The sequence below is a fragment of the Notothenia rossii genome (genome assembly GCF_949606895.1).
Source record: "Notothenia rossii genome assembly, chromosome: 9".
NCBI lineage: Eukaryota > Metazoa > Chordata > Actinopteri > Perciformes > Nototheniidae > Notothenia > Notothenia rossii.
The window spans coordinates 69467714-69495123 of NC_136907.1; the positions used below are offsets into that span (position 1 = coordinate 69467714).

At 38.8% G+C, this 27410-nt stretch overlaps 2 protein-coding genes across 4 annotated transcripts in view; both read right to left on the bottom strand.

Annotated features, from left to right (window-relative positions):
* Positions 1–158: 158 nt before the first annotated feature.
* lrrcc1 (leucine rich repeat and coiled-coil centrosomal protein 1) lies at positions 159–18744 on the bottom strand. The gene is made up of 19 exons (XM_079652138.1): positions 18364–18744; positions 17685–17890; positions 17483–17548; positions 17214–17381; positions 14169–14335; positions 12882–13073; positions 11868–12061; positions 10759–10933; positions 8743–8891; positions 6307–6511; positions 5632–5771; positions 4760–4961; positions 4100–4285; positions 3078–3252; positions 2466–2629; positions 2074–2282; positions 1853–1990; positions 537–672; positions 159–452 (listed from the first exon to the last, which is right to left on the bottom strand). Exons 1-19 carry the CDS (start codon positions 18405–18407, stop codon positions 342–344), a joined length of 3027 nt encoding a protein of 1008 aa, XP_079508264.1. The 5' UTR covers positions 18408–18744; the 3' UTR covers positions 159–341.
* A 1689-nt stretch (positions 18745–20433) lies between these two features.
* Positions 20434–27410, bottom strand: part of LOC307018784 (RNA-binding Raly-like protein) — a 45876-nt gene continuing 38899 nt past the window's right edge. For 2 of the 3 annotated variants that reach the window (XM_079649210.1, XM_079649211.1), the window contains exons 4-9: positions 26237–26284; positions 25305–25495; positions 24195–24308; positions 23864–24003; positions 22487–22524; positions 20434–21757 (exon numbers count right to left, since the gene is read on the bottom strand). In XM_079649210.1, the coding sequence (XP_079505336.1) occupies positions 22492–22524; positions 23864–24003; positions 24195–24308; positions 25305–25495; positions 26237–26284 (526 nt within the window). In that variant the 3' untranslated portion in view covers positions 20434–21757; positions 22487–22491. The remainder of the gene's footprint in view (positions 21758–22486; positions 22525–23863; positions 24004–24194; positions 24309–25304; positions 25496–26236; positions 26285–27410) is intronic. The other variant, XM_079649212.1, reaches the window with a different exon arrangement.

Here is a 27410-nt window from a genome sequence, read left to right on the forward strand (position 1 = left end):
ATACACATCTGTCACTTCAACAAAGTAAACCCAGATAAATATGTCCATTCTTAATACTCACACTTTAATTACACACCCTTACCATGATTACAATTCAGGGTTTCTCTAGGTTTGCAATTAGCTGTATATCTATTTAGTTTAATGTAAGTGCACAAAGATTACGTAGTACTAGCGGAAATGTTCTTTAATAAAAAGAAAGAATATACTCAAGAGAGAATTTATTAGATAAATCATGATATACTAAAACACATAAATAACTTAACATAAAAAACACTTGTTTAATAAAAAAATTGTTTAAATTCAAAAGCTGCCATGGCGGTAAAGAGGTCACATGTCATGTGTTAAAAGTCTTTAAGTACACTTGTGAGACGTTTCATTTTCTCTTCCATAATTCTTTTGGTGGTTTCCGTCTCTTCCAGGAGCTGACGCATCTCCTCCTCTACATCATATACCTGAGGAGGACACAGATATACAACTTTTCTTAAATTGTTCAACATGAGGTTCTCATACAAACTATCCTACTGTCTATATTTTACCTTCTGATTGGCTTGTTCAATCTTCTTCTGCTTATCATTTGCAAGTCGTAGCAGCTCAGCTTGATGAGAGGCTTGACCAGACTCTAGCTGTCGACGAAATGCATCATCCACACAGTGTAATTTATCTACTGCAGCTCTGCAAGACAGACATCAGATAAAACATGTTACAAAAGGAACTAAGAGGACTTTGTCCTAACTGCCTTGTCAGGATATTTTAGGATGGACGGTACCAGAAAAGAAACACTGACAAACAAACATATGTTTTATTTTAAATGACATAAGTTACATGCTCTTTATCAAAGGCACTAAGACACCCTGATCATAATGTCCCTTTATGCCTAACATGTGAATACAATGAATAGTCTTCAGAGTTCTCTATCTTTGGGTTTTAGGAGAATGATGGAAGAGCCATGTATTTAAGAAATACTGCTAACTGGCCCAGAAATGTCCAAGTGAGATAAAGTATGGTCCTTTAAGGCAGGGGTATCAAGCTAAATTTCATCGCGGGCCACATCAGTATTATGGTTGCACTCAAAGGGCCGGTTGTAACTATATAAATATACATATATCAATATATAATATACATAAAATAATGTATTATATTACATTATTGACTCTGCATGGGATCACTATCGGATAGGGTAATAACTTCATGATTAATTACGTCTGAAAGTTTTATTTATTTTTATTTAACCTTTATTTAACCAGATAAAACGCATTGAGATAAAATCTAATTTACAATGCTGACCTGGCCAAGAAGGCAGCAACGTTGAAAGCAGAAGTCCAAGTCTCTTCAGTGTGCATGTCACAAAATGAGATGCATTGTGGGACATGTAGTTTATGGGCAACCTGCTTCTGTAAAGTGGCATGTGACCATATAATAAACATATTATATTCTTTGCAAGCTCTTGCGGGGGCCACATAAAAGGAAGTTGCGGGCCGGATTTGGCCCCCGGGCCTTGAGTTTGACACCCCTGCTTTAAGGCTTTAGATGAAAGCAATTAAACTGCTTTCTTGACAGTGTGAATGACTTCCCTCTCCTCCAGGATTAAAGAAAGCAGAATGGCTGTCCTTACTTGTCCACAGCAGGTGGATTGGACCAACATGTGCACATCGTACATATGGAAATACAGAGTCAAAACTGTATTATAAGTTTTGACTGCTTTTAAAATTATTCTTGTGACTGATTTCATGCAGACTAATGGTATTTCTACAAAAGAGATGCAAATACAGCTAAAATAAGCTCATTTGATCAAATATAATGAACTTTTACTTGATAAATACACGTCATATTTCTCTCATGTAATCGATCATACTTTTGTGCTTCGATTGCTCTATCTCTTTCTTCCAGCAGCAAGCGTTCCTTGGAATCAAAGCTCTCCTTCATGCTCTTCACCTGGCTCTCCAACCGAGTCAGCAGGTCGGCCTTCGCCTGCCACTTCTTACTGGAATCACTAATGAAAGAATAGATACACATATATCCATGTCAGTATATTGTACATAAAGTGTCTTAATATGTGCGTGATGGGATGCTTGCCTGTAAACTCTTTTGATCTCCTCAAGCTTTGCGTCCTTGTCCTCCAGCTGCTGTTTGAGCTCCTCCTTGCGCAGGCTCAAATGCTCGATCCGCTCCTTCAGCTCCGCCTGCTCAGATGTCTCCTCCTCCAGCTGCTTCTGGAACCTCTTCTGGGCCTGGATCGCCTCATCGCGCAGCCTGCGGGTCTGATCATCGCGCTCCTGCAGAGACTAGATAGCAGGAAGGCAGAGGAGGAAGAGAAAGGGCTTAAGCGTGTCTCAAGAAAACTAATACGGCAGATAAGTATACACAAATGCACACACGAGCTCACGTCTATGGATGTTCCAGGTTCTCATGTGATTGACCAAGGTTTTGGTTTTAGAACAACTCAGTGATTTCAATATTAAAAGTACCTCTTTGAGTCTGCGGATGGTCTCTGTCTGGTCATCAATGATTTTGGTTTTGATTTTTAGGGCATCAGTGTCTCTCTCGTTCACTTTCTTCTGACTCTCCAGCTCAGCGCCCAGCACCTCTAACCTGGCCTCCAGGCGTCCACGATCCTGAGACAAGGATGCTCCTAGTATAGAGAAACACATACAATTGTAAATCAGATCTCATCTATAAAACTTTACTTTAACATCTATTATCATTATGTATCTTTTAGATCCCTTTTCTTTTCCTTATTTGAGTGCATTTTATTGCCTATTTGAAGAATTATTTTCTGTCGTAGCATTTTCTACAGTGTACATTTACCATGCCCTGCCTGAGTGTGTTTCTCCCACATAACCACTAGATGACAGACTTTACTTGATACAGATGAAATAAAACATCAGCACATGTAGTATTTAACCAAACAGCTCAAATGTCCTTCATACTGACTCTTAAGTTAACATTTAGGAGTGACTCACTCTGCCTATGACCAATTGGAGAGAGTTGGACTCAAGTGACCTGTACTCATGTTTGAATGTGTGCCATGCACTATAAGGCTCATTTAGAGTCACCATCATGTGCTGGACGTCTCCCACCTTGCTGAGCGAGCTCCTGGCCCCAGATCCTCCTCTCGGCCCTGAGGCCGTCGATCACAGACTCCTGAGCTGTGAGCTGAGACAACAGTCGTCCCTTGTCTTTCTTAAGCAGCTCGAGCTGCAGGCTGAGACGCCGGTCCTGCTCTGCCTCTGCTTCTAAGGAATGCAGACGGCTCTGGCAGAGGGACGGACAGAGACGGACAGTATTAATGATCAACGGCCATCTGTCATGGCTGACAGATGGAAAGGCAGCTGGACGCTCCAGTATTCATGCTGAAGGCTCCTGAGGGCTCAGGCTGGACAATCTGTGGCCAGGCAATGACTGATGACCATAACAGGACATCTCTATTTTAAATGATTCATTTCTGAAAAACCTGATCAGATAATGAATTCCTTTTTTAACATTAATATACTTTCTTACAGTCAGAAATATAACAAACAACAAATTCAAATATTAACAAAAAACAGAAACAAAAAAGGTCATGGTTATATGTGTTCATTATTGAAGAAGGGTATAATATCTTGAGATGTATATATCAGTTAGTCCACTAGCATGTGCACTGTGTCATAAATCATCCATTTGTTCAATTTCACTAAAACAACTGTCTCTCTCACTAAATGCTTTTTTCCATTGTATAAATCTCTCTATATCATTTATTTGCTATATATTGGCTCATTCAGTCTTATATTAATGTATTCTCATTGTGTTCTTACTTGTAAACATTACTATGTTGATCAAATATCGATCATTATAAGTGACATTTATAACTTCAAGGTACCTGATGTTGCATTCCATAGGTAATGCATATCCCAGAATACCTTGTGAAATGTGCATTTTACCCATAATGAGTATAATTGATGTTATTTTTACTTTACTTCTCTATTACTACATATCACATCAACATGATTGTTGTTGACCAGTGTTTTTAACGATGTATATAAGGTGTAATGAAGTAGTAGGTTAAATGATCCTTTTCTTATCCCCGGATGTATCTGTCTGTATCTTTACTTCAGCGCAGTACCTTCAGAGCAGTGACAGCTTCTCTCTTGGCTTTGATGAGATCAGTGATGCGGTTCTTCTGTTCTTTGACCATGGCTGTGAGCTCCTGCACCAGAGAGGCTGATTTCTTCTCCCTCTGCTGGGACTGGGCCAGGGTCGCCTTGAGCCCCAGCAGCTCTGCAGTCATCTGATCACAAGCGTCCTTTACCTGCAGAAGCAGAGCGAGGAAGGGGGACAGAATGTGAGTGAGAAGTCTAGGAGTTCAACAGATTGAAGCATTATCTGACTCTACATTTGTTTCAATCAATACCACATTCGGACAGAAAAGGTTCTTTAAAGAAAGCTATTTCGTTTTTAAAGTAGGAGTTTCAATTTAGCTGGCAATCTGTATCTCATTCAGACTTTTCTAAAGGTCAAATATAGTACACTTTAAGATCAGATTTTCTGCAGAATGTATGAATGAGACCTGTAACCATAACGAGAACATTGATTAATATCCAATCCTTTTGTACAGCTTTCTTCCTTTGGCAATCATAGTCTACTTGTCCAGATTCACATGACCCTAATTCAATCTCAGCTTTCATCATTGGGCTGAAATTCCAGGGGGTAAATTCCAGTTCAGTCGTTTTACTTTTACTAGACCCAGTAATCATTGATCAGCTAAGTCTGTATTTTGGCAGACCTCAGAGAAGCGAGCAGCCTCGATGGTCAGCGCCATGCGAAACTCGTCCTCCAGAGCTGCGTACAGTTTCCTCCCCTCTTCTAGTTTCCCCTGCAGCTCCAGCACCCTGTGGCCATGCCTCTCTTCCACTGGTGCAACCTCTTTAGCCACCGCCTCTCGGAAATCTCCCCCGCCGGGCTGCAACCGTAAATCCAGTTGTTTTCTGTGAGAAAAACGTGAAAAAGGATTGTACAGTTGATAAGACCTCTTTTTATAAAGGTTAGGAGGGCCTTAAGACAAACAGGAAAGCCTGCACTTTGAAATGTGTGTAATTTAAATTGTGTACGTAAAATAAATGTAATAATATTCTGAAATACAGAAGGTTGAGCACTCAACAATTTGGAAAGAGAAAAGTTTCAATGATCAATGTAACTGACATGTGCCGACACTCTTGGCGTTAGGTGTATATCCACTGGTTAATATTTAAATGTGTTGTTATTAAAAATCTTTAATTTAGGTTTAACACATTTCTTTAGTACCGTTATTAAAACAAATCCCCTCTTTAATACCCCAACAACTTGATTCTTAAAGAATAAATTCACTGTTTCCAAGTCTATCGTACAAAACACTGTTCTTTTATGGTAAAACTATTTGTACTCAAAAGGCTGTAAATTTGAAAGATGTCCTTTTGATTTGTCTCGTTAAATATTCATGTTAAAATTGAAAAGGCATTTTATTGAAACACAGATTTGTATATTGGCAGGAAATGTGGTATTCATACACTTACAGGAAGAAGTTGATTAAGAATATTGATTTTCATCCCATAACACTGTTGATATTAAGCAACACATGACCCCGTCCATGTGTTTCAGAGTAAGGTCCTCCAGGTGTACCTGTGCTCCTGCTCCCTGGCCGCCAGCAGCTCATGCAGCTGCTGCAGTTTGTCTTTGTGCTGACGCACTGCCGCTCTCAGAATGTCCGACTCTCTCTTCAGAGCTCCTGCCTTGTTCTCCAGCTCCTGGTGCCGCTTCATCTGAGGAGGGTCAGCAAGTTTTAAATCAATGCTGTCAGAGCTCTACTGAAGCCTTACTCTTACTATTGAGTGATCACAGATCAGAGGGAGTTACCGTAGTAACCATGTTCAGGGATAGGGAACAGAAATAGCATGATATCACAAACCTGCCAGCTCAAAGCACAATTTGACAATCAGGTACTATTTAAAACTTAGCCAAGACTGTAACCGCAACAACAGATATAATTAGTATTTTGAATGCTTCAGAGAACTAAAACAAGGGTTTTGTGTGCTGTTTTGTTTGTTTCATGTATCTATGACATTTTGGGGTGTTGTCATGGCGATTTTTTTTATATAAAAAATTGTTATTTTTAAGTGAGTAAAGTATTATTGTACGTCGAGGTACTGCTGTTTGAAATGTAGCCATAAACAATGTACAGTATATTGGACTCTCCACCTGCAACAGCCAATGCTCCACTCTGCTTGCTCCAGAGTGAATTTGCACTATACTGTAAGTTTCAAAAGTTTGGGGGTTTCTTCGACCCACTTCCTGTACCTCCTCAGCCTGCTGGCGAGCCCTGAGAGCGTCTCCCTGGGAGATGCTCTCCTCCAGTCTGCGCAGTGCAGTCTTGTGCTGCTCTTCACTGCTGCGGGCCTGCTCCAGCTGCCGGCTCTGGGACTGACTCCTCCCCTCCAGCTCCTCCACACGAGCCTGCAGTTCAGATCGCCCCGATCGCTCCTTCAGCAACAATTCTTTCAGTCTATTCGGGGAGAAAACAAGACAAGAGTGTACAAAAGCAGCAGGTGAACTATGTTTTTACTGCATATAGAGACTGATATAGGCAACCGCAAAATGTTGTGATGCGCTTGATTGTCCCTAGTGTTTTATCGCCTGCTGTTAAAATGTGATAGCCTTTGAAATTGAAGAAATCTGCCAGAACAGCATAGTCAAAAATGTTAGGGAGAGAAAACTGAAAAATAGTGTAAATGAGAAAAGAAAGAAATATAAATACAAAAGGGCAGTCTGTTGAAAAGGAAAAAGAATGGAGAGAACTAGCTTGGCTTAGTATTCAGGACACCTATGAAGACTGCACAAGCACCTACAGTTGCTCCGTCTTTAAATTAGCCTTGATGAGTCATTTCACTGTAATCTGTCTCCTGATGAGAAAGGGAGTAAACAGTATCAGGCGTGTTCACTGTCATTACAAAGTGACAGTGAAGATTGATTCATGTAATAGAGCTGACATACGCTTGTCAACAGGCCTCTAATTACAACCATAAAGCAGATTTATCTAGGCAGGGTGGGACGCAAGCAAGAACAGTGCATAGACTAGTTACACCAGGCTCTCACATGTAGGAGTTTTCATTATAGATACAGGGTTCATACACTTTATCACCGATGATTTTCAATGACCTTTACCTAATTTTCCAAGACCAAAATAATTACTCTTTCTCAGCGGTACCACTGAAAATTGTTTATTTAAACATGGAACAGGAAAAGCTTCAGGCTAAAGCAACTGTAGACTAGAGGGCATGATTGTAAAAATCTCTCACCAGCAAAATACCTCGAGAGTTGAATGCCATTTTACGTTTCATTACTATACGATACAGTATGTATTATCATTATAGTATTACTATTTTGGAGATTAGCTAAAATATAAATGATATTTGATGCAACTTTAGTTACATTTCCATGACTTTTCCAAAACATTGGGAAAAATATTGTTTTCCATAACTTTTCCAGGGCCTGGAATTTGCATTTTGATTTTCCATGACTTTTCCAGGTTTTTAATAACCGTAAGAACCCTGTAGACAACTGTACCTTCTGGAATGTAAGTATATCTAGGTGGGGAAAGGATCTTTATTCTCAATAGCTTCATTGTTGCAGACACCTGCAGGCATACTAAGGAATAGCAGGGAGTACCAAAGCATTGTACTGCTGCAGTGCTGTTTAAGCAACCTAAAGTCCAACCTTAAAAAAAATCTATATCCGTTGCAGTTTATGCTAAATGTAGAATATTTTGACCACAGTTCTTTCTGATGCGTACTGAAGCTGTTATCTATGCTCTCTGAAAAACAGTCATTACTACTAGCACAAAACGAGTTGGCTTGTCTATCACTCAATCAGTTATTCTGGTACGCCCAGGAGGTCATGTTTTTGTCTTAGTTTGTCTTCATCAGTAAAACCTTTAACCTGATTTTCCTGAAACTTGGAAGAAGGGTATAGACTGGGCCACGGAAGATCCTATTTCATTTTAAGAGCAGGGCTTATTCAAGGGGCGAATACAGAAAATTCCCTTTTGTTAACATTGGAAAATAGGGCAAAGGTTTTAAAAAGGGTGAGGCGGGCCTCCAGGGGGCTTCATACAGCTTCAAGTGGGGCCTATTAAATGGATTCGAAGTTCTAACATTGATTTTCAAAAGAAAGATCACATAAAATAGCTTAAACGCGTTTGGTCTGACAAAAAGGTGAAAAGGGTCCATTTTCTATAAATAATGAACCCTCAAACTGATCGTGAACTGAGATGTCTCTTTAGGTGGCTAACATAGATTTTGCTGCAGTGCTTAGTTCCTGTGCTGGTACGGTCTGGTTCTCCGAATGATTGCCGTGATGATTACCTTCTACCTTAGGAAATATGGTTAAGTACCTCATTCAACTTCAAAACATCTAAACTATCCCTTTAAGATTTTTGGAATAATGGAGTGCAAATTGTGTGCTTGATTTCGTAAGAGGCTACGGGACAATGAGAGAGAGGATATTAAGTGGTGGGATGGATACTCATTGTTCAAGAATGAGACAGGCAGCGGGCATTGGTCTCAGGAGAGACAATAGAAAAGATGAAGAGGGCGGAAATAGATGAGAATCCATTATGCGTGACAACTCAAATCCACAGAGACACGTTTAATTATCCCTTTCATCATGATATCTGCTTTAGAGCTGCTGCACCGTTTGTTTGCAAACATCTGTGCGCCCATCCAGTTTCCCTCTTACCTGTCGGTGGTGTGCAGGGCCATGCTCTGCAGGTCTTTTTCCTCGCTGACTTTTGTCTGCAGGCACTTTAGATCCTCGGTGAGTTTCCTCGCAGCCTGCTCAGCCTTCCAACGCCTCTCCCTTTCCTGGTCACGCTCTTCCACAATAGTCTGACCAATGGACATAAACAAAAACACACATAGGTTAAATTCAGAGGTCAAATTTCATGCATTTGTGCGGTTTGCATGTATGTGTGATAGGGCTGCACGATTTGGGGAAATATTCGAATTGCGATTTTTCTGACAGATATTGCGATTCGATTTGCGATATTTGTTTTTAAGCGACCCAATGGAAGTTTATTGTAAAATGCGACCATATCTCCGGCTAGGAAGGTTGTATCAGCGTGCTCCCGTCTCTAGCACCCCCGCAGCCTGAGCTACGAGTGAAAGAACTAAACTTACATGAAACTTCCTTTGGGTTGCTTTAAAGTCAAGCTTTAGTTTAAGATTCACCCTGTAACATTACTAACCTGACTCAGATGCTTTGTTTCACCAAATCATCAAGGAAAGCTTAATTGGAAGCCATTTGGAAAAGGGCAGGCACTTTCAAAAATACTTTGCAGGTGATTGGATCAATCTGTCTATCACCTTCTATCATGAGCCACTTCTGATTGGTTAACAATGGCTGGTAAATGTGGAGCACAGCACTTCTGATTGGTTAACAATGGCTGGGACATGTGGAGCACAGCACTTCTGATTGGTTAACAATGGCTGGTACATGTGGAGCACAGCACTTCTGATTGGTTAACAATGGCTGGTACATGTGGAGCACAGCACTTCTGATTGGTGTGGATGACTGACACACAAGAAGAAAATAATAATTGATAATGATTTCATAATCGATTAATCGTTCAGCCCTAATGTGTGACAATTAAAGAGGGTTTCATCCCTTCGATTCTATATCAAGGGTATGAGCAATAAATGTCAATGTTATCAGTACGTTGCTATGGACAATACTGATAAGAAGAAAGAAGAACTCCACTCCAAGTCTGTTTACAGGTGTACTCAAATTGATTTCAGTGATCTAGTTTTTATTTCACGCTGTTTTACTACTACGTTTTTTATAGCTTCGAAAGCTTTCTAATTTATCTTTAATTTCTTGCATGAATTGGTCTCAGTGTGTTAAATAGTTTTAGTCTTTTTGGATGTTTTCATGGTCTGTACTTTTTCTGTCTTATTTTCACTCGTCAGTCTTCTGTCGAGCACTTTGAACTGCACTTACCAGTAAGAGCGGTGCCATAAAGTGAGTTTGATTGATTGAAACTACATATGTGTTTTATTAAACATCTGTAGATCGACGAGCCACAGCGGGAAATCTGATAAATTGCCTCAATAGATGTAACTTGGAGTTAAAGCATTTTTTTTTGATCAGATCTCTGTAGCCCACTCCTCATCTCTGCTTGAGGCTAGCATTAGCGGCTACTAGCATAACACACTAAAAAATCTGACATAACAGTTGGCGGTCAAGCTGCATTGTGGGTAATGTAGTCCTCAGGTTTTAACATAAAAGAAGAATGTGTGGAAAACTGAATATGTTTGCTTACTATCTATCCTATCTATTGCATAAATGGTTTGATTTTCATCCAGACAGTTGTTGGACTCCGGGAGTGATAAGTATGCGTTAAATAATATATCATGGACGTATCCTTGGAAACACTGGGATGTAGTTTTCTAAAATGAATAAATAGAATTACCTTTGAAAGGGCAAAAAGTTGAAGAAAGATGTTAATGTTATTTTGTTATGTCTTTGTTTCGTTTTTTGAATTCTTTTATTATGTTCCTGAATGTGCATGTTATTGTGTAATAACTTTCTGTCAAGAAAAAAGAAACCGAAAACAAGTATTCTTTCACAGCGGTGCGGGTACAAACACCCAGAGGATGTTTACATCCCTATTCTGCGAAGTCATAACCTTTTCCACATTACATTCATCCAATAAGAAATAAACTGCCTTCAGACGGCAGCATCTCCGTGCCGTACCCTGTAGGTTTCCTCCTCTTCAGTGGACTTGGTCTTCACATCGCCTGAGGCCTTCGCAGCTCTCACAGCTCCCTTCCTTATCGGCCCTGCTGCGTCTTTCCCTCCTGTGCCACCAGTCTTCCTTCTGAGACCCTCTGCAGACTTTGAACTCCTCTGTTTATGATTCTCCTGATCGCTACACATAAAACAAATCACAGATATTGTAAAATGGATTATAAAAAGCCCTCAAGCTAATGTCTGGCTCAATAAAGGTCAAAGCAGACAACCTTCTCACTTTTATAGGAAGGTAAAGTTTGAACAACTTTGAATTTAATCTGGTGATAACATTTTAAAATCACCTTGCCCTTAAGGACAGTTGGGCACTTACTTAAGTGAAATAACTGAATACTGAGCACGTGTCAGCAGCGGCTGATGAAGCAAGATGAGGGGGTAGACCATAAAAGCATGGCCGTTAATCATGGTAGTGAGATGACAGTTGTAATTTCTACCAGAGAGGAAGAAGTTTACCACAGCGCTTAGAGAAGAAAAGGTATCAGCACCATCCAGCTTAAAAAGGAAATTCTAAATCCTAAGATACCTGGTGATATGTGATACAAGAATTTAATTGATTATCTTTAATCAAAGGTTATTGTCCAATAGAGCTTAAAATTAAGTTTTGATGATAAATGTAGTTAACTGAAGCAATTCATTACTTGCTATACTGAGCGAGAAAGCTGAGTTCTTGTGTTTTTGAGCACTACCTCCAGTCTACTGAGAGTAAAACCTAAGGTCTTCCTTGCATCCAACTACGTCAAACGATTCTGCTGGAAGTATAAAGAACACTTTGCAGCAGGAGAACTCAGCTTTCTCACACAATACATGTATGCCCCGCACTGATATAAGTATTGTTCAATGGACTACCATAACCATGCACTGATTGGACATCAACATAAAAGTGTTCCTTTTAACAAAGAGATCTTAGTAATTCTGGGCTTTGTGTGGATGACAGTAAACCACTATTAAAGAATCAGGGAGTACATGTCAACCAGGCCACAAAACAAATGATTTTCATTACAGAGTAATGAAGCTGAAAGCTGAAACATCTGTTTTGTAAGCAGCTGCAGAATCACCTGTCTGATCTTCGGCCCTTGTTTTCTTTGGAGGTCGTTCTTGATGTAATGCTGCTTCGATGTTTGGGGATCCTGGTGCGCCTCCTGTTTTCCTTCCCGCTGTCACACTCACTCTCTGAAGTGCGATCTGTGTCCCTCTTGGCTTTTCGTGCTGTCGCCACAGTACAGCTACTAGATTTGCCACCTGTAGGGACCTGAGTAAACATCACACAAATACTCATTATATGTGTCTGGATGAAAACAAACATCGTCTACATCAGGGGTGTCAAACTCAATTCCATCGCGGGCCACATTAGCATTATAGTTGCACTCAACGGGCCGGTTGTAACTTTAAGACTATATAAAAATACATATATACATATTTAATATATTTAAAATAATGTATTCTATTACATTATTGCCTCTGCATTGGATTATTATCAGATAGGGTAATAACTACATAATTAACTACGTCTGAAAGCAGAAGTCTAGGGCAAATAATTGCAAATCTCTTCACTGCACATGTCACAAAATGATTTAAAAAGAAAAGCCAAATTATGGAAAAAAAGTCAAACTCCAAAAAAGGAAGTGACATTTTGAAAAAAATCAAATTCTAAGAAAAAAGTCTAATTTGAGATGCATTGTGGGACATGTAGTTTATGGGCAACGTGCTTCTGTAAATCGGCATGTAACCATATCATAAATATATTATATTCTTTGCAAGCTCTTGTGGGACCACAGAAAATGAAGTCACGGGCCGGATTTGGCCCCCGGGCCTTGAGTTTGACACCCCTGGTCTACATGCTAATAAACATTGATTCAATCATTATTCAAATTCAAGAACTCCTCACTAAAGATATAATAAATGTGGTGACAACACAAATACTTAACCGTTCATGTCATTTATATCCTGTTTGGAAAAAAAGCCCTATAAGATTTTCAGAAATACTTCTTTGACTTGTCTCACCTCGCTGTATGCCTCACACAAATGCTTCTTAATCATTGACTTATATTTCAGCAGTGTTAAATGAGCACCTTCTGGATGAGCTGGGACACCTGGTGCTCCAGTGTCCTGATGCGTTGTTCATTAGCTGGGTCTACTGGATCGGCCACAGACGAGGGAACCTGTGCAACTGGATCTGTGATTACTTCGGAGGCAATCCGTTGACGAAACTGGTTCAGCACCTCATCGATACGGGGCGTGGTGAGATGGACGTCCTCTCTAACCTGCAACGGGAACTTAAATGAGCTTTTTTTTTTTCCTTTAGAGGTTATGCACTGTGGCTTTCTTCTAGGAGACTGATTTCCATAATGTTCACTACCCTGGATTTAAGACACTAAATCACACATTATTCCAGCAATTCATTGACCATTGGGAAGCTGCTATTAACAACAACTACCTGGGCTGCAGAGTGATACTGCACACTATGACCAGCACTATCACTTCACAGCACGATGGTCCTATGTAATCAAGTCACCCAAACACCTTGAATAATACAACAATCTTTTTCTGTTAGCACAACTTCTTATTCGCAAAAATACAGATGTGGAATAAAACTCAGTCAAATTTGAATTGTGGATCTTTGTTTGATACAAATGCCACATCGATTCATTTTTCTGATGTCTTCACAATGTAAAGGGTTGAATTATTTTTAACAGGTAGCTTCTTTAGTATTAAGAAGTAAATGTATATGTACAGTAGACACGGAGTTTGTTCTAAATGTGGCAAATTTCATTTTGTACTCTGCACTTGGTGCTTTTGTCCATTTGTATTGTAAAATATAAAAAAACGTTGGTTGGAAGGATCATAAATACAGAACTCACAGATAAATTGTTCTCTGCTTTTCATTAGGCAAAACCAATGCATTTCAGTTTTGCCCACAATAAATAAGAAGACTGTTTATCTGTCAGAGTGGGTGCTCTCTCTCTTTGATCCTTGACACTACCAGACAATTCATAATTTTAAGCTTTTTCACAAAACTTAATTTAAAAAGTGACCTTCATATCTACTATTCAAAAGCCACATTCAAAATCCAAATTGAGGAATTTATCCGTTTTGAGGTTCTCTCTCTCTCTCTCTCTCTCTCTCTCTCTCTCTCTCTCTCTCTCTCTCTCTCTCTCTCTCTCTCTCTCTCTCTCTCTCTCTCTCTCTCTCTCTCTCTCTCTCTCTCTCTCTCTCTCTCTCTCTCTCAATTGCGGGTGAGTTCTGCTGCGACTGTGTGTTGATACTAGTATATTACCATGTTGGCCTATGGTCATTATAATAACATACAAAGTTGTTAATATAACGGCTAATAACGGTAGTATGGCATCATAAATTACCGCTTCGTTGTGACTGGTATCTGAGGACATTAAGAGGTCCACATAGTCTTCCAGACCGGGGATATCAAAGGGACTTCCGAGACCTCCAGCTGATGCGTTTCCAAACCTGTCCAGACCATCCAGAGAAGAGATCTGTGGCAAGGACTGAATAACAATCTCCCTGTAACCTGCAGACAGACACACAGACACTATACATTAAACAAACCTGACCAGACTAGAGCAGCAAGGCTGTCCAAAAATACACCATTATTAAGTATTGTAACACCAGGCTTGGTTAAAACATCAGGTGTTATGCTGCACACAATCAAATAATCTATATCCAACAAATAACCTGTGCTATCCTCACATGCACTATTGATGCGCCTCACTAAATGAGAACTGAGCACCTCTAATATGAGTGAACCATCGCTGTCAATATGACAGCAAGGGTTGTAAAAATGCTTTAAGTGTGCCCTCATGGATTTAAACACGTACTTCCAAACGCTGCTGCCATGCATTACTTATGAGCAGGAAGACAAGAATAATGGGTGCACAGCATAACTTATAGGAAAACACTGGAACGATTTTTGAATTGATATATCTTCAGTCAAGATGAAATGAAAAGACACAGGCATAAGAGGCATGGGGAGATAAATACGTCTCAGTCATTATTAGCAGGAGCTGTCAATGTGTCTACCACTGATTTTCATTGTGCTTTCATTACTGGCAATACAAGGGGAGATTTATGCGTTGTTAATAAAAACAATTATCCTGTACGACTCGTCGGAGACGCATCAAAAACAACAGAGAGAGATGTAAAAGGGTTGTTTATAGCAAAAACTGTGAAGATGTCCGTTATTACATTTATTCATTGTCTTAGGCGTAACATGTCATTTTAAATATTATAATTAATTTAATAGCATAAATAAACAAATCTACCGTCACAATGGTGTTCAAACTGATCTGGAGTTTGTAATGGAGGTGGTTGTTTTTCATGCTGATCGATTGAGAGGTGTTTCTAGTCTTAATCTGCCATGATTGATAAGTGGCAAACAGAATAGCAAAACACAAAGCTACAAAAGGACCATAGAGTTCAATCTGCACGTCGTTAACAGGAAACTCAGCTTTATTGCCTTTAGAAAGGTCATATTTTATGCAGGGTTGTTAATCTTTTGACATGATATTACATTATTTGGCTCATGCAGTTCTCCTAAGCAATTTATAACAAGAGTATTCAGAATTAGATGCCTTTAAACAACAACAAAACAACCTGCAAGCTTGTTCAGTGCTGTTTTTTTCAAAATGGGAATGAATATATGCGATATGGGCTGCTGAAGAGCAATCTACAAAGGAGGGTTATTAGCCTGCAGCAGAAATCTAGACTCCATTTTTTGTTTTAACTAGGTAAACAAAATGACTGGAGAGTAATATATATAATCATGTATAATATATAAACACATGTCATTTTGCTTGGATGACCATGAGAGTCTTAGCATATCAATTAACAATTACTTATACAGTTTATCTGTAAAAGGCCAATCATCATTAAAAGTTAAGTAAAATAACAGTCCCAAGTAGGGTTGGGATCCGAAACTTGGTTCCAGATGAGAACCGATAAGAAAATGCCGAGTACCGGGGCTCAACGATATACCGTGTCATGGCGATAACCGCGATATGCACATGCGCGATATTCACATCGCAGGGGCATGCGATTTTTTTACATTTATTTTTTACATTTTTTTAATTTATTTTTTAGGGTGTTCGATATTAAGTAGGTAAATTAACTCAAACACGTCATGTTACAATTATTTTGCTGCTTTCTACAAAAGGAAAGCTTGCGCGGCTCTCATGTCAGGGGTACTTGAGTGGAGTGACATGCAGGCTCTGAGTCTGCATGCGCAGCAAACAACTATTTCAGGTTCCTTTGCCGGTGTTACACCATATCAGAAAGGTTCAAAACGGCATAAAGGAGCTGGTGTATAGCTGTTCTTAATTTTATTTTTATAATGTTGTATAAAAGATTTCCACTACTTTGCTGCTATTTGCACAAAAAAGGTTTTAATTGTGGAATAAAAAGTTAAATGACCTATTTGGTCACGCATGTTAATTCCCTAATGTGATAATGAAGCTTCCTATAGTTTAATGTAATACGTTGAATCTCTTGGATCCCTTCTAGACACCACTCTTCTTCATTCACATATGAACCCCCTTATTTGAGGGTAATCAACATGCATTATCATGACATGTTAGATCATGACTTAAGGTATGATGAGTCAACCAGTTAAGATCCATACGTCCGTGACTAAAATCCTTCATCCGGTTAAATATAGTTTAAAAAAACGTAATATATATCGCAGGGGAAAAGAATATTGCAATGTCCGTTTTTTTTCAATATCGTGCAGCCCTACCGGGTACCCATACAAAATAAACAATTTTGGTTCTGCTTAACGCTTCCTAAACGCGGTAGACCCTGTATTCCACCGGGTCCGTCTGCACCGCGGTGACCCGGTGGAATACAGGGTAAGGGCGGACTGGCCATCTGTGTGTTCTGGAGAATCACAGAACGGCCGGTCGTCAGCACCGCCCTTAATTGTTTTAAACAGCACCATGTAAGTTGCGCTGACAGGCGACAGAGGTCCACAGTTGCCCCGCAGCGAAGCTCCCCCCGACCTTCCTCTAGACAGTTCACGAGCTCAGTCACTTCATAACACCAAAGATGGGTTGCGGTAATCGCTCTAAAGTGAGGCTCCACTACACTAAAGAAGAAAAAGACAAGGCACAGTCTAATGCCTCTTAATAGCTTGCCATGAGCATAGCTCAGTTAAAATAAAGCACACAACCATATTTTTTATTTGTAAAAATGTCAGTTAAAGCTTAAAAGAATAAAGATATTTTTGTTATCTAAACGTTTGACCTCTTTCTTTTACAATTTTGGAATCGAAACGGGGAATCGATAAGAACCGGAATCGATAAGCAGGACCGGAATCGAAATCTATACATTTCAAACGATACCCATCCCTAGTCCCCAAGTACTAATTACTCCAAAATAAGCTCCTCATATCTTACCTGGCAACCTACACACAGCGTTGTCTCTGCCATCCTGGCTCAAAGTGACCTCTCTTAAACTTTGCGATCCCAGCAGGCACTGCAGGACGTGATCGATGTTGTCCAGGTTGTTGCTATGGAGACTGAGGTGTTTCAGCTTGTATCCCGTTCCATGAAGATAGAGTAACCCTAATGAAGACATCAACAGCATTGACATGTCACTTACAGGTAAGTGTGTTTTTATTTGAGGGTAGAAAAAGAAAAGTCTGTTCAGCTCTTTTTAAACTCACCAGTGAGGTTGTTTATCTGATTGTAGGACACGTTTAATCTTGTTAGGTTCACGAGGCCATTCAGTCCTGAGATAAAAGGGAGGGGATATTAATAACTGAGTGATTATACACCTCATACAGTTTATAATTAAGAGTTATTACTTGGAGAAGAACATCCATAAAACATTAATCGTCAGAGAAAAATGTGTGACTAAAGACTCACCTTCAACCTTCGTGATTAAGTTACAGGATAAATTTAAAGTCCTCAGGGAAGTAAGGGAGTTTAGACCCTCAATCTTAGAAATGCAATTGGAGGAAAGGTCTAAGTGGCGCAGGTGCCATGCTGAGGTCAGGCCCTCGATCCCTGGGATGTGATTACAGTGCAGATTCAGCGAAGTTACAGTGGGACTCAGGGGGACATCCAGCAAGCTACAAAGTAAGAAACAAGAGGAAACAACAGATTTACCATAAAAGAAAAACACTTTTGCTTTGTGACCTGACCTCATGCTCTTCAGAAAAGGTTTTCCAATATTTGCAGCAAAATGATGACAATCATTCCAATTGTTGTCCCATAAAGTGTAAAAAAAATACCTTCCACACACTTTGAAAGCTCAAGGGGAGATATTCAAATGTCTTGACACAAAAGGCATCCAGTTCACTTATATAGACACAGAAAAAACGGCCTTTCCACACATTTAACAAGAACATTGCAAGTAGTTGGCATTTCTGTTTGCTTCAGTGATTATGATTTTTGCAGATTAGCTTCCCGTCTTCTCATCTATTGCTACTTTTACTGATTATTATGGACTTTTATTTGGCTAACTTATGATGAATAAAGGGAGCACGTTTTCATTAAAACGAGTTTTAAAAGAATAGCAGTGATGAGACGTCAATAACGTTACCTTATTATATTTTTGTCAATAAGACTCAGCTCCTTGTCTCCCATGACGACGACATGCAGCGTTAACCGTTATTATGCCGTTTGTACTGAAGATAGCATAACCGTCAAATGTGACGTATGGAAGCTAGAACAATTATCATCATGTTATCAAATCTAGAGCTAATTTTTCCTAGCAGCCTAGCACAAGTTTACAGCGATAGAGCTAAGTAGACAACCTGTTTACAAAGCACAGTTGTACAAGCTGGGACAATCAGCAGGTGTTGTCTTTTTAACTATATCTATAATTATTATATTGTATCAAATAAGCACTTGTGAGCTCGTTAAAACATGTGTTGTTGTTGTTAGCCTCTCTTCTGTCGAGTTGAACTAGCCGCTTCTGGTGTCGTACTTCCGGTGACATAGTCAACGGACACATCCGGGTTTTTTACTCTTTTACTTTAGTTTTAGTTTCGTTTTTTTTTCGTTTTTTCTTTCTTTTTTCTAACACTTTCTCGAATACAAAGACGAAAATAATTATAATACAATTAGGATCATGTTTATTAAAAAAGTATATATTATATATTTTATTTTATGTCAAACCTTTATTTAAACAGGTTCCAATTTATCTATTTTTCAAGGGAGACCTGCAGCAAGTAGGCTACACATGAAACATAAAACAACATAAAACAATAAAGGACATCATGCATCATATTTACAGGGCTACATTTACATACCTATCAACATTTACAAGTAGGCTACCAACAGTATCAAAGAGCATTTCAACTATCCGAGCTTTAAAAACATGCAGTGGAACCAAATTGCTCAGTTTCAATTATTTTTGGAGAGCAAGAGGAGCTGCGCACATAAAAGCTTGTGTACCTAAGTCAGTTCTTGCACTTGGCACATGTAACAAGACCACATCATGTGATCTCAGGCAATGGCTACCTGCAACTCGGTGTGATCAGAGAGCAGATAAGATGGGAGTTTACCCAACATGGCTTTATATATGAACATGTAAATGACTGAGCCTTATTATTATAATACATTTTTAAAAAGCACTATGTACTAAAAGTAGCATTACCACAGTGTATAAATTATGTGACTTATTCTGTTCAGTAAATATTGGGAATGGAAAAAAGTCAAATAAAATTTGACCGCCAAATAGCTGATGACCGAAGATTTAGCCATTTTGGAATTATTCATAAAGGAATAAATTAAATATAAATGGCTCCTTTTATGTCTGCTTTCTCTAAGATATAATTCACCAAACCTCCCACATTAGCTTTATCTTTGACTTATAGGCCTGTGAAACAAAGCTTGCTGCAAGTTGTGCATCCTTGCTCAAGTAATCACAGATATATTATAAAGATCCCGCCCCCTATTATACTCATAATTCCTGCAGCAGCTACAAGCCGGTGAATGATTCACTTCATCACACACTGAACATTGTCCATATTTGAGGAGCTGCATGACTGATCATTGCACTCACTGGCTTCTAGCCAGCAATGATAGAACCAATTATACCTGCAGCCCAGCCAATGGGCCTCCTTAACCTGTGAAAATGATGATCTGGTGCTAATGAAGTGAGTGAAATAGAAATGCCATCTGCCGCTTCCTCATCACCACTTACCACTCATTAAATCTAGTTTTCAAGGGCACTGGATAAAAAGAGACAAACTAAGACGAACATTCTTGTAGCCAATTACAGAACAAAGCTAATGTAAAGGAAGGATTCAATTAGACTAGAGTGGGGAATTTGTAAGTTTAGCATCACTATGTGCCTTTATTTTCACCCCACTACTCCCATTCGTTTTACAAAAAAAGAGTTTGAATGTGGAGAGAAAAGTTAATGTAATAAAGCCTCCATCTAGTAGCACTGTGATATTACTGCAACAATGACAATGTAACATACATCATTTGCTGGAACTACACACAAAGCAGCTAAATGTGTAAAAGTGTACTCTTTATATTAATATGGAGGCAGCATTTAAATGTTGTTGCAACTTGTTTATTTTAACTATAGATTATTATACTTATCATTGGCTTGGCGACTCGATAAATTGTTTAATTGGAGAAAAAAGCAAGAAAGGCACACTGTTCACAATGCTTGTTTAATCAAATTGTGAAAATAATGACATGGTAAAAGCGTCAAAGCATCACATATAAAAACCAGTTGCCATGAAATGACTGATAAAAAGAATAGTTGCCAATTAAATTCCTTCAATCTACAAGCTATATTTATATCACCCAACAGAATTTCATAGCAATCAAATCAGATTTCCTAAAACATTTTCATCAAATACAGAAGTCAAATTCATGATTTTGCTGAGGTGGATCGACAAAGTCAGCAGGATTCATCTTTTCGGGAACATAAATATCTAAACAAATGTTCATGACAAACCTCAAACCATCATATTTTAATTTAAACTAAAGTGGTGACACTTTACGGACAAACAGATGGACCAACAGCCATGTTGCTAATGAGGATAAATATGTTTGGAGGCTGGTTTAAACTTGTGAGTGCTTCTCATGTCATACACTGTTAATAAAAGATTCTTGAAGTTGTTCTGCAAGCCATGAAGTGAAAATAACTTTTTTGTACCGAGCATAAAACCCTCACAGTGCACGTTTTCTCCTTCACGATTGAAGCCACAACACTCAGGCCGGCTGTTTTTTTTCTTTTTGTTGAGAGGAACGGGTTTACTTCAAAAACGTCTTTAATCCATAGCTGCACAACAGATACAATGAATACAAATAATCCATAATAGCCACATTTAAAACATGCAGACAGTAAACAATACAGAATGCAAAATTAATTTAAAATGCATTTCATCATGTGTAACAAATGGCAAAAATGATATGCATACACAACACTGTGTGGAGACATTGTGAATAAATTACATACTGTCTACATTTCAGCAAAATGTACAAATTAAGCAAAATCACATAATTATCAAGTGTTTTTCCTGCATTCAATTTAGCTTCCTGCCTGCGCCGAGGCTAGCAAGTTTTGAAAGCACAAAAACAGGAAAAAAGTAACAAAAGAGGGCATGTCATGGTTCATCTCATTGAACACTGTGTTTTATGCACAATACAGACCAAAATATAGTAAGCACACAATATATTGTCCTTAATTTTTTCAGATATGCAATCAGCTTGAAGGTAAATTATTGATTGCTCTTTGCGGTTGATCTCGCAGTATTCTGGAGGATATTCACTACCAGCATTTTCATGAAGTACACATCAGGAGTGTCATGTTATAATGAGGCAAAGAAGCAAAAAAAACGAGTTCCTCTGCTGTCAGTCACTCCCGTCATTGCTTTCCTTTAATTTCAAATGCACCTTCTTGATCAAGAAGGTTTTGCTGGTATCTCTTCTCCCAGCTTCTTCAACTATACGCTTCCTTTTTCCCCTGGCTTGAAGAAAAGATGAAAAACAAGACGGAAAGAGGGAACATTTATCATTATCTGCAGTTTTTCACAGGAAATCGAGAAAATAGTTACATTTCAAGGGTGCTTTGATTGCAAGGTTTCCCTGTGAGGTGAAAAACAGAGGAGATGTATGGGGCTGCGAGTATATTAAAAATAAACGAGTGCTTCTGATTTTACCTGCAACCACTAAGATAACCACCTGAGGAAAGAGTTCATTGTACCATCATCTTAATGACCCATCATGTTCAGAGCTCCGAAAGAGATTTCTGTTATCGGGCACTCGAGGACAGCAGGGAGGAAATGTCAGCCCAGAGGCAAATTAAATCTGAAAGCTATTTGTTCATACAAAGAAAATCAGGGGATTTAAATGTCGTCTGATGGAAAGTAGGGATGAAATGGAGTTGTATGTCAGCGGCCGTTCAGACATCATCAGCGATAACTGCAGAGAAGCTGTCCCTTCCGCTCGTAGACGGAGAGAACGACAGGCCATTAAGAAGAAGAGATGAGCAGCGTTTCTCATTCTGCCTAAAAGTGGAATATAAACTGAGCTTTTGAGTTGCTGTTGATGATTAACTACCAAGTTGATGGGCGCTGAAAAGGGGTTTGGGTCATTTTTTATCCCTTCACTGCTAAAAGTCCATTCACAAAAGGAAATGACAGTTGCTTTCATGTCAATAAGAATGATTCCCTTTTAAGAAGGGATTAAATACTGACCTTTCTCAGTTGTCAATGTCTGATATGTGGTTCTCAATCTGCAAATTAAACACAAAGACATCAGTGAGATTGACAGCTGCTGTTATAAACGCTCCTTCTTTAATCCTTAATGAATTTGGGTTTGTATATTCTTTAAAACATTTTTTTTTTTAAATAGACATGGATGGGTTTTCATGACATACCAACGGCAAAATATATCAGAATATACAAAATCTGCTTCTAAAGCTATTCAGTATTGTTATATATTGGTCAGTTTTCATATTTTCCACAATAAATAACAACACAAAAACCATTAACCGGCTAAGCCTCTCCATTCAGATATTTCATTGAAATACCTTTTTTTCTTAAAAAACCTTGAACTCACTTATTTAAAGATGTTGCAGAGATTTGAGTGTGCAGAGGATTTCTCATTAAGTTTCATAGTCTCTAGCTTCAGCACCCCCAGCTAAATCTGATACCAGGTAATCTCAAAATCTTTTATAATAAATATTGTAATCCAATATTAAAAGAACTGAAGTATTTTGACTGTAGGACATAAAGGTAGTTTGACCTCAGATGTATTTGTTCTTATCATCAGGAAAGGAGTCCCAAGATGCAAAGACATAGTGGTAATTTTGCAGAAATAATATCAGATACAGTCTGTATATAATTGCCCAGAAAATGTGCATCTACTGGCACTTATTTTACTTTGAAGTGGTGTAAGAATAGAAGTTGTTTGTTCAGCTTATACAAAATTATATTTATTGGTAGGAGCAGAATATGGTAATGATGATCAGTGGTTTTGTTTTCCTGTATTTTTTGGGTACATTTCCTTGAGCCCAGAATTTCGATAACTATAAGGAAGTCTTATTAGTCTCTATATTAATATTATATTCTCTTTAACACAAATGTTAACATATTTATTTGGAGGCTTCAAATTGGCCCAATGGCTTTTCTGCCTCTTTCTGCACTGTAATTGTTTATCTTCGTGTTTTTTAAAATGTGCAAGTAAACTTAAAATCAATGCACAATCAACCCAATAGTGTCTAGCTGTTTCTGCTTATTCCATTATTTATGCTAAGTGTCTGCTGGTTGTAGCTTCTTATTCCAGTTACAGACATGAGTAGTATCAATCATTTTGTCTAACTCTCAGCCAAAAAGAGAATGAATGTGTTCCCAAAAATCTCAATCTACTACTTTAACAATAAGACTTCAATCCTTCAAATCGAACATGTTCAGTAGAGCAAGCACACATCAGGTGACTTTTATTTTATAGAGAAACCCACACACAGAGATCCTGTCGAACACGCCTCCTATACATCACAGCATTTCCTTCAGACAGGAGGAACTCGCTCGCTCTTTTTACTGAGACTGTAAATGTCTACTTGACCTACTCACCATATCCCCGGTTCCTTCATCTTCAAAGTCGTCTTCACCGCCGTCCGTCATTTCCCCCGCCTCCACCTCGGCCGCCTCCTCCGCACTCGAGTGGTCACCATGGAGACGCTCACAAACCTCCTCCTGGTTTCTCTGCATGTCTGGGGAAAGAGAGAGCGGCAATTAACACCTGAGCGGTTCAGATTTATTTAACATCTTATTTTTTACCAGTAGTATAGTCTCCAGCGTTAATATTTTCTGTATCACTCCGCCCCGTGTTTGTCTTTCATCTCCACATGTATAAATTAATGCTTCTCACGCAGACACGTCCTCCCCCTCTGTCAAATCTCACCGCCGTCAGAGCGATGTTGCCTCTCAATCTTCTCCAGCCGGCCCAGCAGAGAGTCGATCTTGTTCTTGATCTGTGACAGCTCCTTCTTGATTATTAGGAGCTGGTCTGTCTTCACTGTGTGCATACATGAATGGAGTTAAAAATCATAATTAATGTGAAGTTTGACAAGGAGGCCCATGGTTATAACACTTAGACAAGGTTATTGTGAGAAATGTTGCTGAGGTACAATTACTAAAGTGTGTATGAAGGCGTATGAAGACAGACTTTATGATAAAAATGGACTGATAAATAACAAATCTAACTGCACAATATTTTTGACTGAATAATTCAATATCAATTGTGTGACCTTATTGTAGGGTTGACTATTGGCGCTTTTACAAAATATTACCACAGTGAAATCTTTGTTAAATAATCATCAGTAATGTGGATCTGATGAAAAAATAATGCAAAGTATTAAAGTAAATGCAAATACCAGTAAAGCTAGAATGGTGTGGCACATTGGAGAAAATCCCATCACTTTACTGTAATGTTTCTTTTACCAGGAGAAGACAAAACTCTTGCCATATTCTGATATCCAAAACTATGATCAAAATGATTTAATATCAACATATCGCCCAGTCCTATGATATATTTGACTGAATCGCATGATGTGGACAATACGTGAAGGAGCAGTACAAAGGCATTTTTTAACAATTAGAAAACTTTAAGGTTTCATAAAATCTAGATATTAATTTAGCAGTCTTGGTCATCATTCTTGTCAGTGTCAATACGCTCATCTCAACTTAAAAGGATTATTTTGACTTTTTTCAAATGTACTATTTTTTCACTTAATGGTTGAAAGCGTTGTAGGTAATTTGGATCCGACAGACCCAAGATAGCTGTTTCTAGTATTAGTCCTTGACTAGTTTGATATTGATGTCTAAATGCTCATGTTATTAAGCCTGACACTGAAGAGATTTATTTATTTCCACATCTAATCAATCACTTAGTTGAGTACAATCTAATCACAACCAATACAAATGATCCAAAGTAGTAATAAACAAAAACGTTCTTTATAACAGAGCGGGGAAAAGTGAATTAGAGGAACAAATGGGGAAAAAGAGAACATACGCTTAGGGACTGTGATGGAAGAGCCGGCATTGAGTGCTCGGGAGGAGGAAGAGGAGGAGGAGGAGGGAGAACAGGCCCTGACTGGAAAAGAGGATTTGGCTCTGCGTTTGGACTGGACGACTAGCCGCGAACGTTTGATGGGGATCACTGCACGGGTCGGGGGCACGACACGACCGTGGTACTCAAAGAGTCTGAAGAAGACACATTAAACATAAAGTAAACATGCAGCAAACTTAGCAAGAAGAGAATTCTTAGAAAACAGTAATACAGTGCCGCAAAAGTATTTCTGGATATATTACTGGAATTGATCAGTAAAGTGGTGTTTTTCAAGCTGTCACTCCCAAGATCCCTACATTTTGTTTTTCAACCAACAAGCAACGCTTACAAAAGACTGAATAGACATTTTGCACAAGTTGTTTGAATGATAGAGCTACATATTGAACAACACGGGGGCCAATCCAATACAAATCTTGTTCCCGGTTGCTTATGACATATCAAATTGCCCAAATAGCAATAATGACTCAAAGCGGAAGGATTCCACTCCCAGGGATATTGCAAAGTACAGGAAATAAATAACAAACCAATGAAAATGTCAGAAGCAAGAAACATTTGCTGCCTTGCCAGCGCAAATGACCAGCCGGGGGACTATCTGACATTCAGTCCTTGCATTATGTGGATAAAAGCATCATTAGTGAGACCAACGGAGAGGAAATAAAACCTCCCCAATATGACATCCATTATGCCTATGATAATGTGGTTACTTTGCCTCAGATTGAAATGGGGCTATTTTGCCCCAAACTCATCTGTATCTAAGAAGCTGACTCGGGAAATGGGGAGGAAGAAGGGTGAAAGCTGAAGGGCAAAATATCAGGAGGAAAGTTACTTGAAAATACTATATTGAGAGTTAAAAAGGAAGAAGTGCTTCTGCATACCTGCTGTAGAAATCGTCTCTGTAGTAGTCATAGTCAAACTCGTAGCCGCTGTGAAGATAATACGGACTGTTTCATTCTTCTGTATACTGTTTAATGCATACATTTTGCAAGAAAAATAACTAAATCCTAACACAAGACTGAAGACACTACTCTCATAGCTGTAGTGTAAGCATAAGACTACATCCAGTTGCCAGTTAGCTTAGCTAAGCATAACAACTGAAATATTTCCCTACCAGCAGATTTAGTTTAGTTTATTCAGTTTTTGTAAAGATGTCATGGACATAGCCGTAAAGTGTTCATTAGTGATCTGTAAAGAGGCTATTGTAGAGCTGATTTTTGTCCAGATAGCTGTTCCCCCCCCCCCTGTTTCAAGGTCTTTGGGCTAAGCTAACTAGCTGCTAAATGTTGCTTCAGCTTCATATTTGCAGACATGAGAGCAGTATCATTTCATTTAAGTATAATAAGCTTATTTCCTTTAAAAAACAAAACAATTGACAGCCACTAGGGGTGTAACGGTTCACAAACATTTCGGTTTGGCACGTACCTCGGTTTTTAGGTCACGGTTCGGTACGTTTCCGGTACAGCGGAAAAACTATCACAAAACATAACATATTTTTTGTTTTTTTGTAATTATTATTAAACTGTGAATAACGTATTCACTCAAATCAATACAAAATATAATAAAATAAATATTAAGGTGCAGCATTTCGATGAACTGAAGTAATCTGTATTTGAACTGTACTGTACTCGTACCTAAGCAGCCAGTTTGAAATATGACTCGCTTGTCATTGTATTTTTTTTGTATGATTTTTTAAAGAAAAATTAACTTGTCCACATTGCTTGCCGAAAGGGAAGATCTGCTGGCACTAATAATGTCTCCTGCTGTGGAGAACACCCTCTCTCTAGGGACAGAGGTAGCAGATACAGCCAGGTAGCGCTTTGCTAACATGGCAGCATAAGGATATTTGGCGTTTGTAATAGCTTTGGCTCGGTCTGAACTTTTTGCGAGTGGTGGAGGCTTAACTGCTAGTGGGAGTTGGGTTTGCACTTCAGTGTTTTTTCTTTTAGTACCGGTGATATTCACGTTCGGGTGATGCCTTTTCAAATGAATGTGCAAGTTTGATGTATTGCCAGCCGCGTAACCAATTTTAGTTGAACAATGCCGACAAACAGC

Excerpts from the sequence above, each read along its gene's own strand:
- lrrcc1 (XM_079652138.1), bottom strand. The coding sequence starts at position 18,407 with ATGGGAGACAAGGAGCTGAGTCTTATTGACAAAAATATAATAAG. Across the intron at positions 4,962-5,631 it reads GCCAGGGAGCAGGAGCACAG|AAAACAACTGGATTTACGGT; the intron begins GTACACCTGGAG and ends TTTTTCTCACAG. Across the intron at positions 3,253-4,099 it reads AAGCTGTCACTGCTCTGAAG|AGCCGTCTGCATTCCTTAGA; the intron begins GTACTGCGCTGA and ends TCCCTCTGCCAG.